This window comes from Nycticebus coucang, chromosome 10, assembly GCF_027406575.1.
Source record: "Nycticebus coucang isolate mNycCou1 chromosome 10, mNycCou1.pri, whole genome shotgun sequence".
NCBI lineage: Eukaryota > Metazoa > Chordata > Mammalia > Primates > Lorisidae > Nycticebus > Nycticebus coucang.
In genome coordinates, this window is record NC_069789.1 from 113,784,801 (window position 1) to 113,807,131 (window position 22,331).

The 22,331-nt window shown below is 42.0% G+C and overlaps 1 protein-coding gene across 6 annotated transcripts; it reads right to left on the reverse strand.

The window, feature by feature from the left end:
* Positions 1 to 5,167: 5,167 nt before the first annotated feature.
* ZNF175 (zinc finger protein 175) lies at positions 5,168 to 21,556 on the reverse strand. 6 transcript variants are annotated; one of them, XM_053607694.1, is made up of 5 exons: positions 21,460 to 21,556; positions 19,026 to 19,279; positions 13,823 to 13,949; positions 13,484 to 13,579; positions 5,168 to 10,459 (listed from the first exon to the last, which is right to left on the reverse strand). In XM_053607694.1, the coding sequence occupies exons 2-5, from the start codon at positions 19,095 to 19,097 to the stop codon at positions 8,622 to 8,624; spliced, it is 2,133 nt and encodes a 710-aa protein (XP_053463669.1). In that variant the 5' UTR covers positions 19,098 to 19,279; positions 21,460 to 21,556; the 3' UTR covers positions 5,168 to 8,621. The 6 variants fall into 6 exon arrangements, with proteins under 6 accessions (XP_053463669.1, XP_053463666.1, XP_053463670.1 ...); XM_053607691.1 differs by having other exon boundaries at positions 21,376 to 21,518; XM_053607695.1 differs by lacking the exon at positions 19,026 to 19,279 and having other exon boundaries at positions 21,376 to 21,518.
* Between the last annotated feature and the right edge of the window lie 775 nt (positions 21,557 to 22,331).

Here is a 22,331-nt window from a genome sequence, read left to right on the forward strand (position 1 = left end):
AACTTACCAGACCAAAATTTAGGGGAAAGCTGAAACCCAGAGAATTGAACAGGATATCTAAGCCAAATGTCAAAATTCCCAAGGGCATTTGCCCATGCCAAAAATGCAAATTTTTGTTCTATGGTCTTGTGTGTGGCCCAGCCAAAGGTTGGAACTGTCATAGGAAATCTTCCTCACATTGAGTTTATATCAAGGTAAGGGTAAGTCAAAGAAAACCAAAGATGAGGAGAAAATCTGAACAGCAACCAGAGAAAAAAAGCAGATTACCTTCAAATGACAAGCATTTAATTGACAACTAAATTATCAGTAGCAACTATGGAGAGTGGAAGAAAGCAAATACTATCTCTAACTGGACGGCGCCTGTGGCTCAGTAGGTAGGGCAACGGCCCCATATACCGAGGGTGGTGGGTTCAAACCCTGCCCCAACAAAACTGCAACAAAAAATAGCCAGGCGTTGTGGCGAACATCTGTAGTCCCAACTACTCAGGAGGCTGAGGCAAGAGAATTGCCTAAGCCCAGGAGTTGGAGGTTGCTGTGAGCTGTGATGCTACAGCACTCTAAGGAGGGTGATAAAGTGAGACACTGTCTCAAAAAAAAAATACTATCTCTAATATCAATCAAAATGAGGATGTAACAAAGATCTTTTGGAGTAAATAAATGGGGAGCTTTATTACTTGTAGAATAAAAGCAAGAGATAGTTTTAGAATTCCTGACAATAATAACCACTAAATATAAAGGGGAGTAAGTGTACTTACTTCACATGTCCCAATATCTATATATTATCTAGGAGGATAGAGAGGTTTTCATTTACTAAAGATTTTGATAATTATGCATGCTATAATTTTTATTGTAATGACTAAAAGAATACAATCACAATGTATAACATAACCTAGTTGTGTTATAAGAATTCACTGTACTGGGGCAGCGCCTGTGGCTCAAAGGGGTAGGGCACTGGCCTCATATGCCAGACATAGCAGGTTCAAACCCAGCCCTGGGCAAAAACTGCAAAAAAAAAAAGAATTCACCATACCACAGCTACTTCTTTATTACTAAACTTCCTTACAAAGTATTTTTTCTTTTTTTTTTTAAATTAAATCATAGCTGTGTACATTAATGCAATCATGGGGCACCATACACTGGTTTTATATACCATTTGATGTATTTTCATCACACTGGTTAACATAGCCTTCCTGGCATTTTCTTAGTTATTGTGTTAAGACATTTATATTCTACATTTACTAAGTTTCACATGTACCCTTGGAAGATGCACTATAGGTGTAATCCCACCAATCACCCTCCCTCCGCCCACCTCCCCCCCCTCCCCTCCTTCTCCCCCTTCCCCATATTCTTAGGTTATAGCTGGGTTATAGCTTTCATATGAAAGCTATAAATTAGTTTCATAGTAGGGCTGAGTACATTGGATACTTTTTCTTCCATTCTTGAGATACTTTACTAAGAAGAATATGTTCCAGCTCCATCCATGTAAACATGAAAGAGGTAAAGTCTCCATCTTTCTTTAAGGCTGCATAATATTCCATGATGTACATATACCACAATTTATTAATCCGTTTGTGGATTGATGGGCACTTGGGCTTTTTCCATGACTTAGCAATTATGAATTGGGCTGCAATAAACATTCTGGTACAAATATATTTGTTATCATGTGATTTTTGGTCTTCTGGGTATATACGTAGTAGAGGAATTATAGGATTGCATGGCAGGTCTATTTTTAGATCTCTAAGTGTTCTCCAAACATCTTTCCAAAAGGAATGTATTAATTTGCATCCCCACCAGCAGTGTAGAAGTGTTCCCTTTTCTCCACATCCACGCCAACATCTCTGGTCATGGGATTTTGTGATATGGGCTAATCTTACTGGAGTTAGATGATATCTCAAAGAGTTTTGATTTGCATTTCTCTGATGATTAAGGATGATGAGCATTTTTTCATATGTCTGTAGGCTGTGCGCCTGTCTACTTCCCTTACAAAGTTTTTAACTTTGTAAACTTAATAAAAGAAAATCAAGAATGGAGAGATAGGCTCAGTGAGTAGGATGCCAGCCCCATATACTGAGGGTGGTGGGATTGAACCCAGCCCCGGCCAAAACTGTAACAACAACAAAAAAAAGAAGGATGGAGAGATAAAGTAAGGTGGAGTTGGTGGCACACTAAAAATGATTATGTAAATGCTTTTTGTTAAAAACAGAGTCAGCTTGGATTAATATTCCAACTATATGTTCTTTACAATGTACGCACCTAAAGTGCAAGGATCGAATGATTATATCGTAGGGAAGCAGGGAAAGAGCATGCCAGTCACAGGATCTGCCTGATTACAGGCCAAGAGGGCTGGCAGGGCCTGTCATATAGTGAGGGGAGGTAAGGATAGGGTTGATGAATGCTGAAAAGATGTTGGTCCTGGCAGACGTAGGGCAATCCAGGTCTCCAAAGCCCTACCCCACCCTCACAACAGCCCCCCAGATGAGAAAACTGAGGCACCACACAATGTCCTCGTTTACTTTGAAGTTAAGGACACATCTGCTTTGTATGCTCTTCCATCTCCAGCCCCTGGCACAGTGCCTGTGGAAAATCTCACCATATGTGAATATTTTAAGTATCTCAACCTCTCCCCAAATGTCAATTATTTTACAAGGAAGGTTCCTATTTGCTACTTGTAATGAGAAAGCATGCAGTGTAAACACAGCTAACACAGCATCCAGCCCGGAATGGGGAGTAAATATGTTTTCTCAACATTTCTTGTTATTATCACCAATCTCTGCACATTCTTTGCTCTCATGTCCATCTTTTTCCCTGCTTCTCCAAAAGAAAAGCTGGTCTAACATTCTCCACAGGCTACCCTCTCTGCAGGCCACACTGAAGTCTTACTTCTCAGTGGTGGCCTGAATAACTTGGTAACTATTTACATATAGGAATTTGCTGGGAAACTTTCTCCTCTGGGGTCCTTTCAGTGGAAAATGCTAAGTGAAATCACTCCTCACTAATAGAAAGCAAGTCCAGCATTTCCACTAGTCCAGGGATGGTGGCTGGTCCCTGGAGACATGACCTTAATCCCTTTAGCTCTCCCTTCCAGGGAGCATTTCTCCTGTTTTCTGCATCCACCACCAATCCTGGGCTTTTCTCTGATAGTCCATCCCTTTTAAACAGGAAACCTTCCCCGAGTGTCATTTGCTCTTCCGGGTCTTTGGGGAAGCCAGTACAGGGGGATTCGGGTGCCTTTCCCATGGTGCCAGGTATAGTGGTTTGCAATCCCTGCCCCAAAATGTGCACCGATGATGGTAGTGAGTTAGTGACAGTGATGTTAGTGACCTTGGGTGAAGGTCACTTGCCACATCAAGTCTCAGTTTCACACTCTGTAAAATTAGAATTATTAACCAAGCCTCCCTCAGGTTGATTATGAGGAATAAATGGTACAATATATAGAAAGGTACAGCTCTGAGTCTGGAACTCCAGTACCTTCAGTGAATATTTTCCCTACTCCTTTAACTGAGGGGAGATCCGGTCATGGACTACACTTTGGCCCATAAACCAGCAACATCAGTGTAATCTGGAACCTCAGAAAACTACCTTTTTCCTCCCTGTCACTTAGCCAGGCTGGCACCATAGTTCAAAAGTATGATTTTTAGTTCAACAAGAAGGGGTAAGAGGAAAAGGACAGGGACGAGTCCCTCCCCTGAATCCTCTTTTAGATGAGGGAACTCAGACTTTTCAAAGCCTCTGACTTAGGAACCATATTGATCAAGGCTCAGGACCTTGGCCCTGTGCATTTGAGCCCACAGTTGTTGAGAATTTCCTGAACTCAGAGCTCAGGTACGCTCCAGAACCACGGACAGCGCCAAACCTGCGGCTAATTGCTGCCCAGGTAGGGCCGGTGGCTGGAGCGCCACCTGGGGGCAGCACTCTGGCCTGTCTCAGATGCAGAGGTAAGACAGTTCCGGAACAGGATGGGAGACATTCTGTCCTTCGAGAAGCGGGTGCTGGTCAGAGGGCATCCAAACTCCCCCTCAATCTCCCACTGAAAGCCACCTCATTTTAGGGAAAAAAGGACGAGCTTCAGAGACAGGATCCATTTCTCACAGGTTACTGGGTCCCTTGCCTGTCAGGGTTGACTCTACCTTCGCCTTTTCCAGAAAATCTCTTGTGAGGCTCATCCCCTTCCAAACCTCACTTTAGAGTGGATAACCCCTCTTTGTACTGTTACGGAGCCCTGGAATACGGAACACGATTTGTGATCCTATTCTGTGCCTTGCAATATACCAGTGATTTTCAGCTGGTGTGCCATGAAAATTATAAAGATCATTAATTATTTTCTAAAGGAGTTCAAAGCACAGGGCAGCACCTGTGGTTTAGTGAGTAGGGCACCAGCCCCATACACCGAATGTGGCAGGTTCGAACCGGCCAAACTGCAACAACAACAACAAATAAAAAAAGTTCAAAGCACAGTAAATATATTCTTTTCTCATTTTTTTGATCAACATAAGTGTGCCAACGTTAAGTTTAACTATAGGTTCAAGCATGCCATGAGGTAAAAAAAGGTTGAAAAATACTGCTCTATAACAAACTTCTGATTCAGCTTGAATGAAGAAATGACGGATCTATCAGAAGGCTAGGTGGGAAGTTATGTTATGGAACCAAGGGAGTCACAGAAATGAGTTCTAAGTTTTCCCTTATTCTATGTGAATGGTAACTATTCATATTGGGGAAAGGATTCTGTGGCCTCAGTGGCCCACGCGATAGAAAGAGAAAGAGTTGCCGTGAGGGGTAGAGCAGGCAACGCAAGCTCAGGGGGAAATGGTTGTAGCGTAAAGAGAGATTTACAACTGAATGTGGGAGGCCCATGGGGTTGAAGTTAACTGTTTAGAAGTCAAAACTCACTTCCATGGTGTGAGTGGAAGTTTGAAGATGGGAAACCTCAGAATGGACCAAAAGATACACAGGTGTCAGGATGGAGGGCAGGTGAGACCAGTGAGAAAAGCTCCCCAAACCAAGTATCCTCCCAGGAATCCACTGGAGCCCTGATCGTCAGATCCAAGCCCTCAGCCTCCCTCCAACTCCCCAAACTAGCCTTGTATATATCATGTCTCTACTCCTGTGATGCCCTTGGTAAGAAGGACTGAGTGAAGAGTGGTGAGAGACATGGCTTGGGGGTCTGAGTCTGCCTGGAGGGTTGAACTCTAGTGATCTGTACTCAATAATTATTATTTGCTGTGTGGGAGCCCCTTTCCCAGCTTGCTCAGGATATAGTGAAGAACTAATGTGAAGGTGTCAGATGCTAAGGGTTGCAGAAGCCCAGAGGTTACACGTGCTGCAAGGACGTAGGGGGAAATAACATCACTCAATGAGCAGTTAGCTTGGGCTGGACACTGTGCTCTGCATTTTCCCTACACCATCTCAGGCTCCTCATTGTAAAAAAAATGGCATGGTTTGGGCTTTCTCACAGATACTTTGAGCTTTCTCAGGGATACTTTGCAGACATTTTATTTTTCACATTAATATTCTGGAGAAAATGACCTTGGGTTGTTGGCATGGGGCTTCTGGGGAGAGAATATGATTATCTGTACCATCTTATCACTTAGAGCAGCAGTTCTCAACCTGTGGGTCGTGACACCTTTGTAACAAAGAAAATATATCCTGCATATCGGATATTTACAATTCATAACAGTAGCAAAATTAGTTATGAAGTAGCAACAAAACTAATTTTATGGTTGGGGGGTCACCACAACATGAGGAACTGTATTAAAGGGTCATGGCATTAGGAGGCCTTAGGAAGGTTGAGAACACTGACTTAGTAAAAGTCAAGCCCTCAAGTCCTTCATCCTAGCATTTTCCACTTGGCCCCTGATGACTTTCCAGCTTCATATCTTACCACTGAACTTTTGGCACACTCCCATCTGCCAGAAAAGTAACTTTTTCTGACAAGTGTTTTCAGATGTTTTTTTTTCCTTAAGACTATCCCCTCTCTTGGGCAGTGCCTGTGGCTCAGTGGGTAGGGCACCAGCCCCATATACCCAGTTTGAACCCGGGCCCAGCCAAACTGCAAAAAAAAAATAGCTGGGCGGGGTGGTACCTGTGGCTCAAAGGAGCAGGGTGCCGGCCCCACATACCGGAGGTGGTGGGTTCAAGACCCGGCCAGAAACTGCAAAAAAAAAAAAAAAAGGTGGGCATTGTGGTGGGCACCTGTAGTCCCAGCTACTTGGGAGGCTGAGGCAACAGAATCGCCTAAGCACAGGGGTTGGAGGTTGCTGTGAGCTGTGTCGCCACAGCACTCTACTGAGGGCGACAAAGTGAAACTCTGTCTCAAAAAAAAAAAAGACTATCCCCTCTCACCAACCATGCTACCTATCTCCATCTAGGTAGCCACTTGGGATGTGCTTCTTCTGGGAAGCCTATTTGACCTCTCTCCTCCACAGTGCTGGTTAATAATCTGCCTCTGGGACTTCAGTTGGATTTCTTTTTTGAGATAGTGTCTCACTCTATTGCCTCGCCTAGAGTGCAGTGGTGTCATCACAACTCACTGCAGCCTCAAACTCTAAGGCTCAAGCAATCCTCCTGCCTCAACCTCTGAGTGCACCACCATGCCTGGCTAATTTTTCTATTATTAGTAGAGATGAGCTCTTGGTTTTGCTCAGGCTGTTCTCAAACTTCTACCTCAAGTGACCCCCCCCACCTTGGCCTCCCAGAGGGCTAGGATTATAGGCATAAGCCATTGCACCAGTTCAGTGGGAATTTAATCTGGGCCTCCAGCATTGCTGGGCATAAGACACAGTACAGAGCAGGTGTCCCAGGGCCTTCCTGAACTGCTCCTAACCTTTTTCTTTTTTCTCGTCGCCTGTTTTCTGCACCCCAGTAAACACAAAGCTCAGAAACTGGAAGCTATTGCCAGCAGATGCCATAGTTAAGGGCAGAAGCTCCTGGACCACCATGCCGGGTTCAGATGCTGGAGTATCATCTCCTCGTTGTGTAACCGACAAGTTATATAACCTTTCTAGGCCTAGTTGTCAAACTTCTGTGAAGAGCCAGACAGTAAACATTTTCAACTTGAGGGCCATATGATCTCAACTACAGAGATACAGGGACATATGATCTCAACAGTTGCCACAACTACTTCAATCTGCCAGTGAAGCATGAAAGCAGCCCCAGATAATACATATCCAAATGAACACAGTCGTGTTCCAATAAAACTTTATTCTAAAAAAAAATAATAATTGCTAAGCCAGATTTGGCCAGCGGCCATGGTTTTCTCACTCTTTTGTGTATAACTAGCAGCTTGTATAAAAATATGAACAAGTCCGGGACTAAACGGTTGGCCCTGATTATGAAGTGGCCCACCATAGACAATGGAGACTGGAAGAAAAGGGAGGGTAGAGCTGAGTTAACCATAAAAGAAGAGAAAAACTTCAGTATAAAGACAGGATACAATATAGAATCTCAGGTGGCACCTGTGGCTCAGTGAGTAGGGTGCCCGCCCCACATAACCAGGGTGGCAGGTTCAAACCTGGCCCCAGCCAAACTGCAACAAAAAATAGCCAGGCATTGTGGTGGGCGCCTGTAGTCTCAGCTACTCAGGAGGCTGAGGCAAGAGAATCACCTAAGCCTAAGAGCTGGAGGTTGCTGTGAGCTGTTACACCACAGCACTCTACTGAGGGCAACAAAGTGAGACTCTGTCTCTAAAAAACAAACAAACAAAAAATATAGAATCTCACTTATGCATTAACCAAAAACTATACTGTACATTCATGTGTCTCATAATAGATGAATTAATAATTATTGATGATACCTCATGATACAAAATATTCAATAGTGAATAAATTTGATAAACACAATTACATTAGATTCTTTAATAAAATAACCATAATCTACCTACACCTCCTGGTAGTGAATTCTTAGGCAAACCCTATTGAACAGAGGGCATACATAGATATACATACATATACACGTAATGCATATATACTGAGCAGACCATATACATATAAATCTGTATATAAATATATACAGATATAAATATCCATACAGGTTGACTATGCCTAATTTGAAAATCCAAAATGCTCCAAAAATTTGAAAAAAACATTTTGAGTGCCAAGATGATACTCAAAGGAGATGCTCATTGTAACATTTTGGGTTTGGGATTTTCAGATTAGGGATGCTCAACCAGTAAGTATAATGCAAATATTCCAAAATCCAAAACACTTCTGGTCTCAAGCATTTTAGTTAAGGCATACTAAACAGAGTATGTGTATACATAAGACACCCATGTGTGTACAGAATACTGTCCTGTCATTACTTTGCTGGCACTTAAAAATATTGATATCCAACAGTAAACAGGACTTTCCTATAGTCTGGTAGTAATCTGTCTTGTACAATTTCCTACAGAAGGGCTTTTCTCAATGCAGTAGTCAGGGTTTCTTCCCAGGATGAAATTTATAATCCTTGATGAGGCAAGTACAAATAAGGATACTTCTATTATTAAAAGTTCTTTTCTGAGTAATTTCCCTTATGAAAAATAACATGTGACTTCATGATGTGTCTAACACACACAAAGCATCCCTAGAGTTTTTCTGGAGCACTAATTCTATCACAGACAATTAGAGACTCAGTTGAGTATATTTCATTTATGAATATGCTGATGTACTAGGAATTGATTTCTTGGTAAGTCCTTTCACGGAGTAACTACATTTGTAAGTTTTGTCTCTGGTGTGAGTTGTTTGGTGTTTTTTGAAATTTGACCTGTTGTTGAAGGCCTTCCCACATTGAGAACACACATAAGGTCTCTCTCCTGTGTGAATTCGCTGGTGCACGTTGAGCTGTGGTTTTTTACTGAATGATTTTCCACAGTCACGGCATTCATAAGGTTTCTCTCCAATGTGAGTTTTTTGATGAGTAATCAACTCTGATTTCTGGATGAAAGCCTGCCCACATTTGTAACAGACAAAGGGTCTCTCTCTAGTGTGAGTTATCTGATGTTTATGGAAATTTGACCTGCCATTGAAAGCCTTGCCACACTCAGTGCATACATAGGGTTTCTCACCTGTGTGAATTCGCTGATGCTCTTTGAATTGAGACTTAGAAGTGAAGGCTTTCCCACATTCACTGCATTTGTAAGGCTTTTCTCCAGAGTGAATTCTCTGATGCATGCTGAGTATTGACTTCTGGTTGAAGGCTTTCCCACATTCGCTGCATATATGGTGTCTTTCACCAGTATGAATTTTCTGGTGTATACTGAGGTGTGACTTTTGGGTGAAGGTTTTTCCACAGTCACTGCATTCATAAGGTTTCTCCCCTGTATGAATTCGATGATGTATGTCAAGTTGTGACTTAGAAATGAAGGATTTCCCACAGCTCTGGCAATGGTAAGGCTTCTCTCCAGTGTGACTTCTTTGATGTACAACCAGGTGTGCCTTCTGGATGAAGGCCTGCCCACATTCGATACACACATAGGCCTTCTGCCCTGAGTGGATCCTCTGGTGCAAACTGAGTGTTGACTTCTGGGTGAAGGCTTTCCCACATTCACTGCATGCATACTGTCTCTCACCTCTATGAATTTTCTGATGTATGGTAAGGGTTGAGTTCTGGACAAAGCCTTTCCCACATTCACTGCATTCATAGAGTTTTTCTCTACTGTGAGTTCTCTGATGTCTAAAGAGAGATAAACTCTGGAAAAAGGCTTTTCCACAATCATGGCATTTATAGGGCTTCTTTCTGGTGTGAGTTTTCTGGTGTGTAATTAATTCTGATTTCTGAATAAAGACTTTCCCACATTCCTTACATACATAGGGTATATTACCTGTATGTTCTGTTAGAGACACATTGAGTTTTGGTTGTAGGGTGATAGCTTTTCCAAATTTGCTGCATTCATGAATGCTTTTTACATTATGAATCCCCTGCTGGGTGAGGTGTGATATCTGGGTACATTCAGTACACTCATTTCGCTTCTCCTGAGCATGAATTTGGTGGTGTGTGAGTGACTGTTTATGGCCACAGACTTTTCTATATTGATTATCTTTGCAGAATTTCTCTCCTGTATGAATATTCTTGCTACAAGCCATGGAAGAGGTCTGGGTGAATAGCTGACCACACTCAACAATGTCATCAAGTTGTGGTGTAGCATTGCTTTGATTTTGACCATTTACTTTTGGGTTAGACTTCAAACTTTTTGCAAATGAACAACATTTCTGAGATCTTTGTGAAGAAAGAAGGTGGGGCTTCATGTGAATGATTCTCTCAGAGTTCTTATCTTCATGATCTCTCTCTGTGTTCAATGTTTTCTTATTGAAGACACCACCATGACATGTGAGTGGAATTTGGTTTTGCTGATCTCCCTTTGTTTGGTCAGCTTCCCACCAAAGTTCTTCTAAAATGGAACACCATGAACCATCTCTTGTGACCTCACCCACCACAGAAGCTTTCTCAGAAATTTCCTGTTGTGGGGTTGTGAGCCCAAACTTCCCTTCTGGAAGGAAAAAGAGAAGATGAAACAGACATAATGAACAGGATAGAGGAGAAATCACAAGGAGCTAATTGACATTGAATACAGGGAAACTGCTGAGTCATGTAATAATGGTGCTGATGATGGTGGCAATGAGCGGAAACACTCATGTAGCCCTTATAAGTGGAACAATCATCTATACAGCACTTAGCATGTGCCTGGCAATGGTCTATGTGAGGCACACAAATAATCCCAATAATAACCTCAGGAGATAATTATATTAGTGTTCCTATTTTACAAATAAAGAAAAGGAAGCACATTATGGTCACATAACTGGAAAAGATCACTTTGCAATCTGTGGGAAGTTTAGATTTGAACACAGGCAACCTGACTCCATTTACACAGGCGGTCTAGATGTCCAGACCAAGGAGGATGAACAGAAGATGAGACAAGGGTGTACAGGGCAACATCAGTGGAGAGCCAAGGCTTAAAGGAAGGGACTCAGTGTATAGATCATCATTAGCTTTCAGATCTAAATCCTTACCAATCTCCCTGCTTTCTCTCACTTGTTAGAAACAGTGCAAACCCATCAGCCTTCTAGAACCTTTGGAAAACTACTAAAGCTTCCCCTATCCTGACATGGTCAAACAGTGAAAGAATGCTTATGCCTCAACTCTCCATAAAGTCATAGCTTTTTTCCCCCCCTTGAATCTAGGAATATACCACATCCTCAGAAAGGTATATTGGAAGACTGGACAAATAAGCTGTCCCCTAGAATTTGTTTCATCCTTTTTCTATAGAAGTTAAGTGCTCTCTTTTAGAACTTTTAGCTTTATGCCACTGAGCATACCTTTCTTTTACTATTATTTTATTAAATAAATATTTGTGCCAAGAATGGGAGTCACTGGTCCTCTAACTTACTAGTATAGTGCATAAAACCCAGCAGATTCTCAATAAAAGTAAGTTATAATATTTTACTATTACTTTTTGTAATCAGATTTAACTATTTAGTATTATTACATGACCATCACATCCGTTTTTCTCTTTTAGTCACTTAAATAAACTATATCCCAGGCTTGGCACCCATAGCTCAGTGGTTAGGGCATGAGCCACATACACGGGGGCTGTTGGGTTTGAACTCAGCCCAGGCCTGCTAAACGACAATGAAAACTACAACAAAAAAAAGACAGGCATTGTGGTGGATACCTGTAGTTTAAGCTACTTGGGAGGCTGAGGCAAGAGAATCACTTAAGCCCAAGAGTTTGAGGTTGCTGGGTGACATAGTGAGATTCTGTCTCAAAAAAAAAAAAAAAAATCCCAGACTCTTGTCCTATCAAGAAACCTCAATCACTTTTCACTTTTTTAAAAAGTGAAAACACTTTCTATTATTAATTTTTTCTTACCGTGGTATAAAACATGTTACATTTACCATCTTACCCTTTTTAAAATATATAATTTAGTAGGATTATACATATTCACACTTTTATACAACAGATCTCCAGAACTTTTACATCTTACGAAACATATTACATCCATTAAACAACTTCCCTTTTCCTTTTCTTCCCTAGCTTTTGGCAACTACTCTTCCATTTTCTCTCTGTGTGAATTGATCACTCTAGGTACCTCATATAAATAAGTAGAATTTGTCCTTTTATGTCTGGCTTTATTTAACTTAGCATGGCTTTAAGATTCATTCATGTTGTAGAATGTGTCATAATTTCCTTACTTTTAAGGCTAAATAATATTCCATTATATGTATATATATTTTATCAATTCATCCATCGATGGACAATTTCACATCTTGGCTACTGTGAAAAGTGCTGCTATAAACATGGGTATATAATGACCTATTCTGAGTCTCTGCTTTCAGATCTTTTAAGTATCTACCCAGAAATGGAACTGTTGAACCATGCGGTAATTTTATCTTTAATTTTTTGAGAAATCACCGTATAGTTTTTAACAGTAGCTACACCATTTTATTCTTACCAGCCATACACAAAGGTTCCTGTTTCCCCACGTCCTTGTCAACATTTGTTACTCAGTTTTTTTAATAGTAACCATTCTAATGGGTATGAAGTGATATCACACTATGGTTTTGATTTGCATTTTCCATGGAATTAGTACCAGTGAACACCAGCTTCTTGGCCATTTGTATATCATCTTTGAAGAAATTTCTACTAAAGTCCTTTTCTCATTTTGTAATCAGGTTATTTATTTTCTGTTTCAGTTTTTACTCTTGAATAGCAATTTTACCCATACCCTGGCTTTCATTTATTCTGGATATCTTACACCCTGTGTCCCCAGCCATAGATTTAGAATATTTGTAACTTTTTACTTCACTCAGGTCATAAAATTCTTAGGATCCAATAATATTTAAATTACTCCCAAAAATATTTAGTGTAAACTATCAGACTGTGCTGAAAAGCTTTTCTATAACTCTCCAATGCAGCCTAACAATGTCAATGCAAAATAAGTCCAATTTATTCCCAAATCTAAGACATAGTCATGTCCTCTACTTCCACTAAGCTTGCTTTGTCTGCTGCTTTGTTCCCCTTCAAAATGGCTTTGTGGACCAGTTACAGGTATTGTGCCCTTAAAATTAAATCCTAATGTTACTCCAGTGTCCCTAGAGGTGAAACCATTCTCTCTGAATTTCATAAGCAGTCACTTTCTCTAAGCTTCCCATTTTGATACAGAATAGAACCCCTATATTGACCTCCTCAAGTTGACCTAATTTTCAAAGACTAGACATGCACCACATGTATGTATCAGTACAGTAGGCCTAGTTCCTTATGTTGGTCACCTCCATATGTTGACGATCCCTTGGGTGGTCAACTTACAGAGAGTCTATTGTACTTACTTCTGAAAATTCTTATACCAGCCCCCAGAGGATATTTATAAGAAAATTTATTGCATTTGTTGTGGAACCTGGGAGTAGGAGGTGACCTAAGTGTCCACCAGTGAGGGAAAACAAAGAATGGACAAGTGTGGTAGCTGATAACAATATCCCCGAAGATATCCATGTCTACCTGAGTATAAGTCACTCACCATGATCCCTCTGAGGTGGGAGTTCGGCCCCCTCCATCCATAGTTCCTGTCCTTTTACTATCCTGAAGATGACTTCTGGGCTGGGAATATGACACCCTGTTAAATAGAAAGGATATTGGATTTGGGTTTTAGAGGCCATAAAATGAAGTTTTGCTTTGCTGCATCAGAAAAGTCAACATTTTCCATTTGGCACAAACTGTCAAAGGTGCCCAAAACAAATGAACAATTCAGGAAAAACCATGATATCCCAGTATGTTCTGATATCCCAGTATGTTCTGCAAGGAGGAGGAAGGAAATCTCAATGAGGCCCATCCAAGAGTCCCAGATCGCTGTGCTCACCCACTGAGAAGAGATGGTTGTACATCTCTAGCATCACGTCCTGGTACAGGTGTCTCTGGGCAGGGTCCAGTTGCTGCCACTCCTCCCTGCTAAAGTCCACGGCCACGTCTTCAAATGACACTGAATTCTGCAAAAATATACCTCAGCTCACTGTGAATTACTCATCCTTGGTGAATGGGGAAGTTACGTGTGGAGGTGTGCTTTTGATGATTTTTCACCCTGGTGCATCATATAGGCTTCCCATTAAATACCTGTTTCATATTGTAGTTTGGGGGGAGTGAAAAAAAATAAATACAGAAATATCCTGCCGTCCATCATATATCACATTCATTCGGTCATTCTTTTTCAAAAATGAAGCCAGAATAAATTCTCTCAAAGTCCTCTACCTGATTTAGAAATAACCAATGTAATGTTTATTAATCCTTCCTGATCCTATGCCAGACCTCATCCAACATGATTTTTTTTATTTATAAACAAAAATACTTTCATTATTTTATGTAACCGAAAATAGATAATAAAATCATCAGGTGAGTTTATATTTATGTTTTTCTCTTTTAAAATTGTAAGATAATTACAAGTAATCCACCAACCTCTTTCCCACCCAAAATAAATAAGAGCTGGGAAGTATGTTGGTGGCAGAAAAATTGGATTGGAAGGGGTGAAACAACTACCTGCCAGGTTGTAGCTGTGCTGGGGTCCTGAGGATGTCACATAGAATTACATAAGCTTCTGCTCTTCCAGCAGCTTAGAGACTAGGAAAAGAAGTAAATACATAACCTCAACTAGATTAGAAAGGGAACATAGTAGAAAAAAATGCAGAGTACACTACTGGGGAGTGCAAATTAGGGACAAGCAAATTCTATCTGAGAGTAGCAGCAGGTCATGCTACTTAAGAGTTGGCAAAGCTTAAATTGTAAATAAGAAGTTTCATGCAGAATGTGTACATGTAGGAAATGATTTTCCAGAAAATGAGCGTGAATAAAGGTGAGGAAGTAGGAAAACACTGTGAATTCAGAGAGCAGCAGAGAGCTCTGTGTAAGAGAGGTAACTGCCTAATGATTGGAAGGTGGTTATCATCTAAGTTTCAAAGAAGTGGGCTGGGTCTGATCGTGTACTGCATCAGACCCAACCCTGTATGGATTTTTATTATAATTAATGGATTGCCATTTAAGGATTTTAAGTTTGGGGGAAGAGATAGGATCATATTAATATTTCAAAAAGATCATCTTTCCTTTAAGAAGTGATATTTATGGGCTCAGCATCTGTGCCTCAAGCGGCTAAGGCGCCAGCCACATACACCTGAGCTGTCAGGTTCAAATCCAGCCGGGGCCGGCCAAACAGCAATGACGGCTGCAACCAAAAAATAGCCGGGTGTTGTGGCAGGCACCTGTAGTCCCAGCTACTTGGGAGGCTGAGGAAGGAGAATCGCTTGAGCCCAGGAGTTGGAGGTTGCTGTGAACTGTGACGCTACAGCACTCTACCCAGAGCAACAGCTTGAGGCTCTGTCGCAAAAAAAAAAAGTGGTATTTATGAAAAGATTGATGATCAAAAGAGATTCATTACAGAATTATTACAGCTGACAAATGCAGCCTCAAGGAAAGAATTAAAATATCATCACATTTACTGATCCCCCAATGACTGCCAAAAACCATATAGGTGAGAGACTGATGAGATCTTTATGTTGAAGGGTTAGAATGACACTTGAACCCAATAACACAAAGAGAGAGAGAACCAGGCTCAGTGCCTGTAGCTCAGCAGCTAGGGCACCAGCCACATACACCAGGGCTAGTGTATTGGAGCCTGGCCCAGGCCTACTAAAACAACAATGACAACTGCAACAAAAAAACAGCTGGGCATTATGGTGGGCAACTCTAGTCCCAGTTACTTGGGAGGTTGAGGCAAGAGAATTGCTTAAGCCCAGGAGTTGGAGGTTGCTGTGAGCTGTGATGCCACAGCACTCTGCCGAGGGTGACAGAAAAAAAAAAAAGAACCAGACATTACATGCACTTGGAAGTGTGCAACAGTACATGGATGGTATATAAACCATGAAGCATTCTTGCCCAAAACAAAGAAATTGAAGTGGCCAGGCCTATAGAGTAGAGCCATTAAATAGAAATATAAGGTGAGCCACATATGTGGCTAGAACCCATATTAAAAAGAAACAGATGAGGGCGGAGCAAGGTGGCTTATGCCTGTAATCCTAGCACTTTGGGAGACCAAGAGAGGTGCATTGCTTGAGCTCAGGAGTTCAAGACCAGCCTGAGCAAGAGTGAGACCCCTCACTAAAAATAGAAAAATTAGCCAGGTGTTGTGGCAGCACCTGTAGTCCTAGCTACTCAGGAGGCTGAGGAAAGAGGATCCCTTGAGCCTAAGAATTTGAAGTTGCTGTGAGCTATGAAACCACCTACCCAGGGTGACAGAGTAAGACTGTCTCAAAAACAAACAAATGGGGCAGTGCCTGTGGCTCAGTGAGTAGGGCACAAGCCCCATATACTGAGGGTGGTGGGTTCAAACCCAGCCCTGGCCAAACTGCAACAACAGCAAAAAATAAAAAAAATAAAACACAAATGAACAAAACAAACATGAAATTGATGGGTAATTATTTTATTCAATCATATTCAAAATATTATTTCTATATGTTACCAATATTTAAAAAATCATCCAGATGTTTTACATTCCTTGTTCATGCTAAATCTTTAAAAGCCAATGGGAAGTTTACACTTCAAGCACATCCCAGTGTGAACCAGCCACATTTAAGTGCTCATTAGCTGTATGGGGTAAGTGGCCACCATATTAGATAGCATGGTCTAGATTTAAATACTAGATCACCAGAAATAAAAGGTAGTTGTCTATGGTGTAAAATTGACACCATGTGAATGCAACTGAGCCAAATCTGGAATTTGCCACGATTTAAAGGATGACCTAGTTTCTTCAAGAAATAAATAGCAAGGGAATAAAAGGTAGAAGAAACCCAATTGTAGATTAAGAAAAACTAAAGATGCATCTGAACTAAGTGGGATATGCTGACAATGGCTGGATCCTGATATAAAAAATCAAGTTTAGATAGTTGAGTATGAATGATATTAAGAAATAATCATTAGACTCGCACCTGTGGCTCAAGCGGCTAAGGCACCAGCCACATACATCTGAGCTGGTGGGTTCGAATCCAGCCCGGGCCCGCCAAACAACAATGATGGCTGCAACCAAAAAAAATAGCTGGGCTTTGTGCCAGGCGCCTGTAGTCCCAGCTACTTGGGAGGCGGAGGCAGGAGAATTGCTTGAGCTCAGGAGTTGGAGGTTGCTGTGAGCTGTGATGCCACAGCACTCTACCCAGGGTGACAGCTTGAGGCTCTGTCACAAAAAAAAAAAAAAGAAATAATTATTTGGGGAATATATGAATGATATTTGTGGTTATGTAAAAAAAAAAATCTCTCAGAGATATACAATAATGATGAACTAATACAATTTCTGAGATTTGCATTCAAATAATCTAGCAATGGGAGTTATTAATCAATCAGGATAGATAGCATACATATGCTGATTATTAAGATAAGCAGTTTGCGGGCCCAGCATGGTGGCTCACCGATAAATCCTAGCAGTCTGGGAGGCCAAGGCAAGAGGATTTCCTGAGCTCAGGAGTTTGAGACTAGCCTGAGCAAGAGCAAGACCCTGTCTCTAAAAATAGCTGGGCATTTGGTGGGCATGTAGTCCCAGTTACTCAGGCAGCTACTCAGGAGGAAAGAGAATCGCTTGAGCCCAAGAGCTTGAGGTTGCTGTGAGCTACTACACCATAGCACTCTAATCAGGGCGACAAAGTGAGACCCTGTCTAAAAAAAAAAGAAGCAATTTGGGCCAGGTGTGGTGGCTCACACCTGTAATCCTAGCCCTGTGGGAGGCTTAGGTGGGAGGACTGAGGCCAGGAGCAAGATCAAGACTCCTATTTCTACAAAATACAGAAATATTAGCTGGGCATCATGGCAGCCACTATTAGTCCCAGCTACTCTGGAGGCTTAGACAGGAGGGCAGCTTGAGGCCAGGAGTTTAAGACTAACCTTGGACAACATAACAAGACTCTGTCTCTAGAAAAAAATTCTAAAAATATTAGTGGCCATTGTGGCATGCATCTGAAGTCTCTGCTGCTTAGGAGACTGAGATGGGAAGATGGCTTGAATCCAGTAGTTTGAGGCTTCAGTAAGCTGCAATTTTGCCACTGCACTATAGCCTGGGTAACATGAGCCCACTCTCAAAAATTAATTAATTAATTAAAAGACAAGAAAAAGTAACTCACTAAGGAAAATAAATTGATCAACAAATTATGGAAAAAAATTTATCCTGCTTTGAAACAAAGTAATTCAAATTAAGACAATATACTATCTTTTTTCATCAAATTAGTGAAGATTAAAAATAACAAAATAAAAACATACCATAGTTTATTATTATAGTCACTCATTATCATTAAATATTATTGTGAAATACATACAATAACTTAGGATTTGGGGAAATTTTTATTTTACCCAAGAATTCTGATTTATTGTTACCAAATCCTGATTATTTATATCATGGACAATCTGGAAACACTCTTTTTCAGCATTTTTATTCATCTTTTAAAATAGGAAAACTAGGGGTGGCGCCTGTGGCTCAACGGAGTAGGGCACCAGCCCCATATGCCGGAGGTAGCGGGTTCAAACCCAGCCCCAGCCAAAAACTGCACAAAAAAAAAAAAAAATCTTAAAAATAGGAAAACTAGATGGCTTTTAAAAACCTGTTCTCACTCTACTTCCCTATGACCACATAAACTACAAAGGAAGGAGATTTTCTGCACCTTATGAGAACAGAGGAGAAAACCCCATAGACCAGCTGAGGAGGAGCCTGTTAGGGACCAGCTGAGACTCAGCAAAGGCCCAGCGGTGGATGAAGTGACAGAGCCAATGTTGAGCAGAAAGGAGTTAGCACTTCCCTGCCTGTGAGTGGGGCTCCCATCCAGACCAGTGACTACACTGTCTTCCTCATTGGCCCACAGCCAACCCTCTACTCCAACACATCCTCGTTCATTAGCCAGTTCCGTTTCTCCTAGAACAGAGATCCATAAAGATGGATGGTGGGACATCAGGCCCTTGTGGTCCTTGCTTGGTAGAAGGGTCCGGAAGTATACTGCTGCATCTGCAGATTCTGGAGAACTTTCCCTGGGGATATTCCTGCTTACCTCACACAGGCTGTCCTGCTCCTCTGGACCCAGGACCTGGGGCCTCTGGGATAAACTCCCATCAGCAGGCATGTCCTCTCTGGGCTTCTACTCTCAGTCTGTCTTGCCAACAACTCCACTTTCCCGGAAGCTGGAAGGGAGTCCAGAGGCTCCAACCAAGGCAACTGAGGAGAGGTAGGCTGGGCTGTGAAGAGAGATTCTGCAGCCTCACAATGTGGCCAGACAAAGAGGTTCTGCAGAGACACCAGGAAGCCCTAGAAAGGCAATGACCACATGGTCACTTATTCAACATTTGCTCCACTAGTATTTCTTGAAGGCCTGGAGGTGAAGGTCACTGTTAGACATTAGAGCAGACAAAGTGCAGAAAAATCCAATTCTAGTTATTAGACAGGGTTAGAAAAAAAGACTGAGTTTGGACTAAACTTAATGAAGAATTCATTTCAGTCCTTCCACTTTTTTTTTTTTATAGAGACAGAGTCTCACTTTATCGCCCTTGGTAGAGTGCCGTGGCATCACACAGCTCACAGTAACCTCCAACTCCTGGGCTTAGACGATTCTCTTGCCTCGGCCTCCCTAGTAGCTGGGACTACAGGCACCCCCCACAATGCCTGGCTATTTTTTTGTTGCAGTTTGGCTGGGGCCAGGTTTGAACCCACCGCCCTCAGTATATGGGGCCGGCACCCTACTCGCTGAGCCACAGGAGCCACCCCGTCCTTCCACTTTTTAACTATGAAAATACGAAGATATTGGGTAGCGCCTGTGGCTGAAAGGAGTAGGGCACTGGCCCCATATACCAGAGGTGGTAGGTTCAAACCCAGCCCCAGCCAAAAACTGAAAAAAAAAAAAAAAAAAAAAAAAAGAAAGAAAGAAAAGAAAATATGAAGATATTACCTTAGTTGTAGTTTCTATAAGGAGGATATAGGTATTTATCACAAGTGTTGGAAAACTTATACAAGATGAAGCATGTAAAGCCCTCAGGACCTACCTGGTGTGTGGTAAACTTGAGTAAAACCTAGCAAGGTGTCAACTTAATTTCACACAACCCTATCATGGGCATTAATATACCCATTTAGTGGATGAGGACAACGAGGCTGTGTGCTGTTATACAATTTTCCTGTAGGTTACTGGAGGTTACAATTTGCCTGGAGGTTTGCAAATGGAAGAAAGGTAAATCAGCCCCATGTCTACATATTCTAAACTACACATTACCCCATGTACTCCCATGTGGCCACCTTCTAGAAACACTATTTCCACTTGTGGCTGCCTTCAGAGAACTCAGGCTGGGAGTTGGCTGTGTCTGGTACGCCTGTTCAGAGGTTCTGAACATTTCAGCACCCATCCATGACACACAAGCCTCTTTTCACAAAGCTATAAATTAAAATCACTGTACCCAACTCCCATCTTAACCCAGAAAATTTGCAGACATGTATCAGGACCTCTAATCACTGACCACTTCTTGCCTGTCCATAGTGGGTTGTCCCCACCACACCCAAATACAGTCATTGACAACAATGTCATTGACAGAAATCCCCAATGGGTGGACCACAGGGATGCCAGAAGCTTACAATATACCTCCCAGTCACTGACGTGGCCCAAGCTCCTGAAATCATTACTACCATGACAGGCAATAAATTTTTCCCAGGAAGAAGGATTTATCGGTTTCTGCAGAACACCTAATAATCCTCTACCTAGGAGCTCAAATAAAACATGCCGAGAGAAAGCCGTCTATTCTGCTCAATTGTCAGTCACTGATCCTTACAAGGGACTCAAGGAGAGGCCAAAACTGACCCACCCATCTAACCTTCAAGGACCCCCTCCCTCACTGCTCAGAAAGCAGAGCAGCCACCCTTACAAACCCCAATCGCTGACCTCCTAAGGCCTCCAGTCAACTGGCTCCCAGATGACACTCTGAGCACCCAATTCTACTAATTGATTCCGATAGGCCCCCAGAATGTTTTAAAACGTGACCTCAAAGTCCTCCAACCCCTGAAGCTACTGGCTCCCAATCAACCTCTGAGTTCTTTAGTGTCCCCAAGCGGTGAATCATTTTCCTAAATCTCCCGGTACCAACCACTAAGCCGCTGATACCACAGCCTGACCCGCACATTACAACGCATGTTCACAATCCTTAAAAATGAGCGAGTTTCATGGCCAAAAATATAAAATCGGGCATTAAAGTTCACTTGGAATTTAAATTACAAAAACACTTACATACAAACAGAAAATACACAAGAGGGAAAACTAACGAGCCAATTATCCAACTTAAACAAGCAACCCCACTTACCCCACAGCCGCCACCAATCACCCCAAAACTCCCAATCACATGACTCGCAGAACGATCTTCACTCACCCCACAACACTCTTATGAGTCATCCCAAGAAGCCTAACTCCTTCACTGGCCCCACAGGGTCCCTACTAGTAACATTGCAATCACCACAGCGTCCCGCAAGGGACGTACGAGGAACAGAATCGCTTGACAACACAGGCACAAGGGTCTCTTTGGGCCACTTCCGGTTTGGGTTAGAACGCGCCAGGATTTCCGCGGCTGCCCTTGAGCCGCGCGCATGCTCACTAACACTCCTGAAGGTACGCTCTGCCAATAGTTATCGTGGCGTTCAACAACGTATCTCCATTCGGTGGTTCATTTTCTTTATTCAGAAACTTTGTCAAGAGGACGGCTTGGCTCTGCGCCAATATGGATTATGATGTCGGAGGCCGCCATCAACTGGCGTTACATTTCTACTCCCTGAGTTTGTGGAATTCTATGCAACATTTAATAAAGAAATAACACCAAGGCTCGGCGCCTGTAGCTCAGCGGCTAGGGCGCCGGCCACATACACCAGGGCTGGGGGGTTCAAATCCGTCCCGGGCCTGCCAAACAACAATGACAACTACAACAAAAAAAATATCCGGGCATTGGAGCGTGCTCCCATAGTCCCAGAAACTCAGGAGGCTGAGGCAAGAGAATCGCTTGAGCCCAAGAGCTTAAGCCCAAGAGTTTGAGGTTGCTGTGAGCTGTGACGTTACAGTACTCTACAGAGGGGAACATGGTGAAACTCTATCTAAAAAAAAAAAAAAAAGGAAAGAAAGAAAAAGAAATAATACCAAGTCTTCCCAATTTCATCAATAAATAGAGGCGGCAACACTCACTTCATAATGCAAAATATAAATTGATACCAAAGCCTGAGCAGCACATTGCAGTAATAAAAGAATATTGAAGACCAATACTGCTCATGAACGTGGAAAAATTCTCACTTAAATGTAAGCAAATTGTCCCAATGAAGAAACTCTTTGTACCTTCAAATT

Excerpts from the sequence above, each read along its gene's own strand:
- ZNF175 (XM_053607694.1), bottom strand. The coding sequence starts at position 19,097 with ATGCCTGCTGATGGGAGTTTATCCCAGAGGCCCCAGGTCCTGGGTCCA. Across the intron at positions 13,580-13,822 it reads CAACCATCTCTTCTCAGTGG|GGTGTCATATTCCCAGCCCA; the intron begins GTGAGCACAGCG and ends TCTATTTAACAG. Across the intron at positions 10,460-13,483 it reads CCCACCTCAGAGGGATCATG|AAGGGAAGTTTGGGCTCACA; the intron begins GTGAGTGACTTA and ends TTTTCCTTCCAG.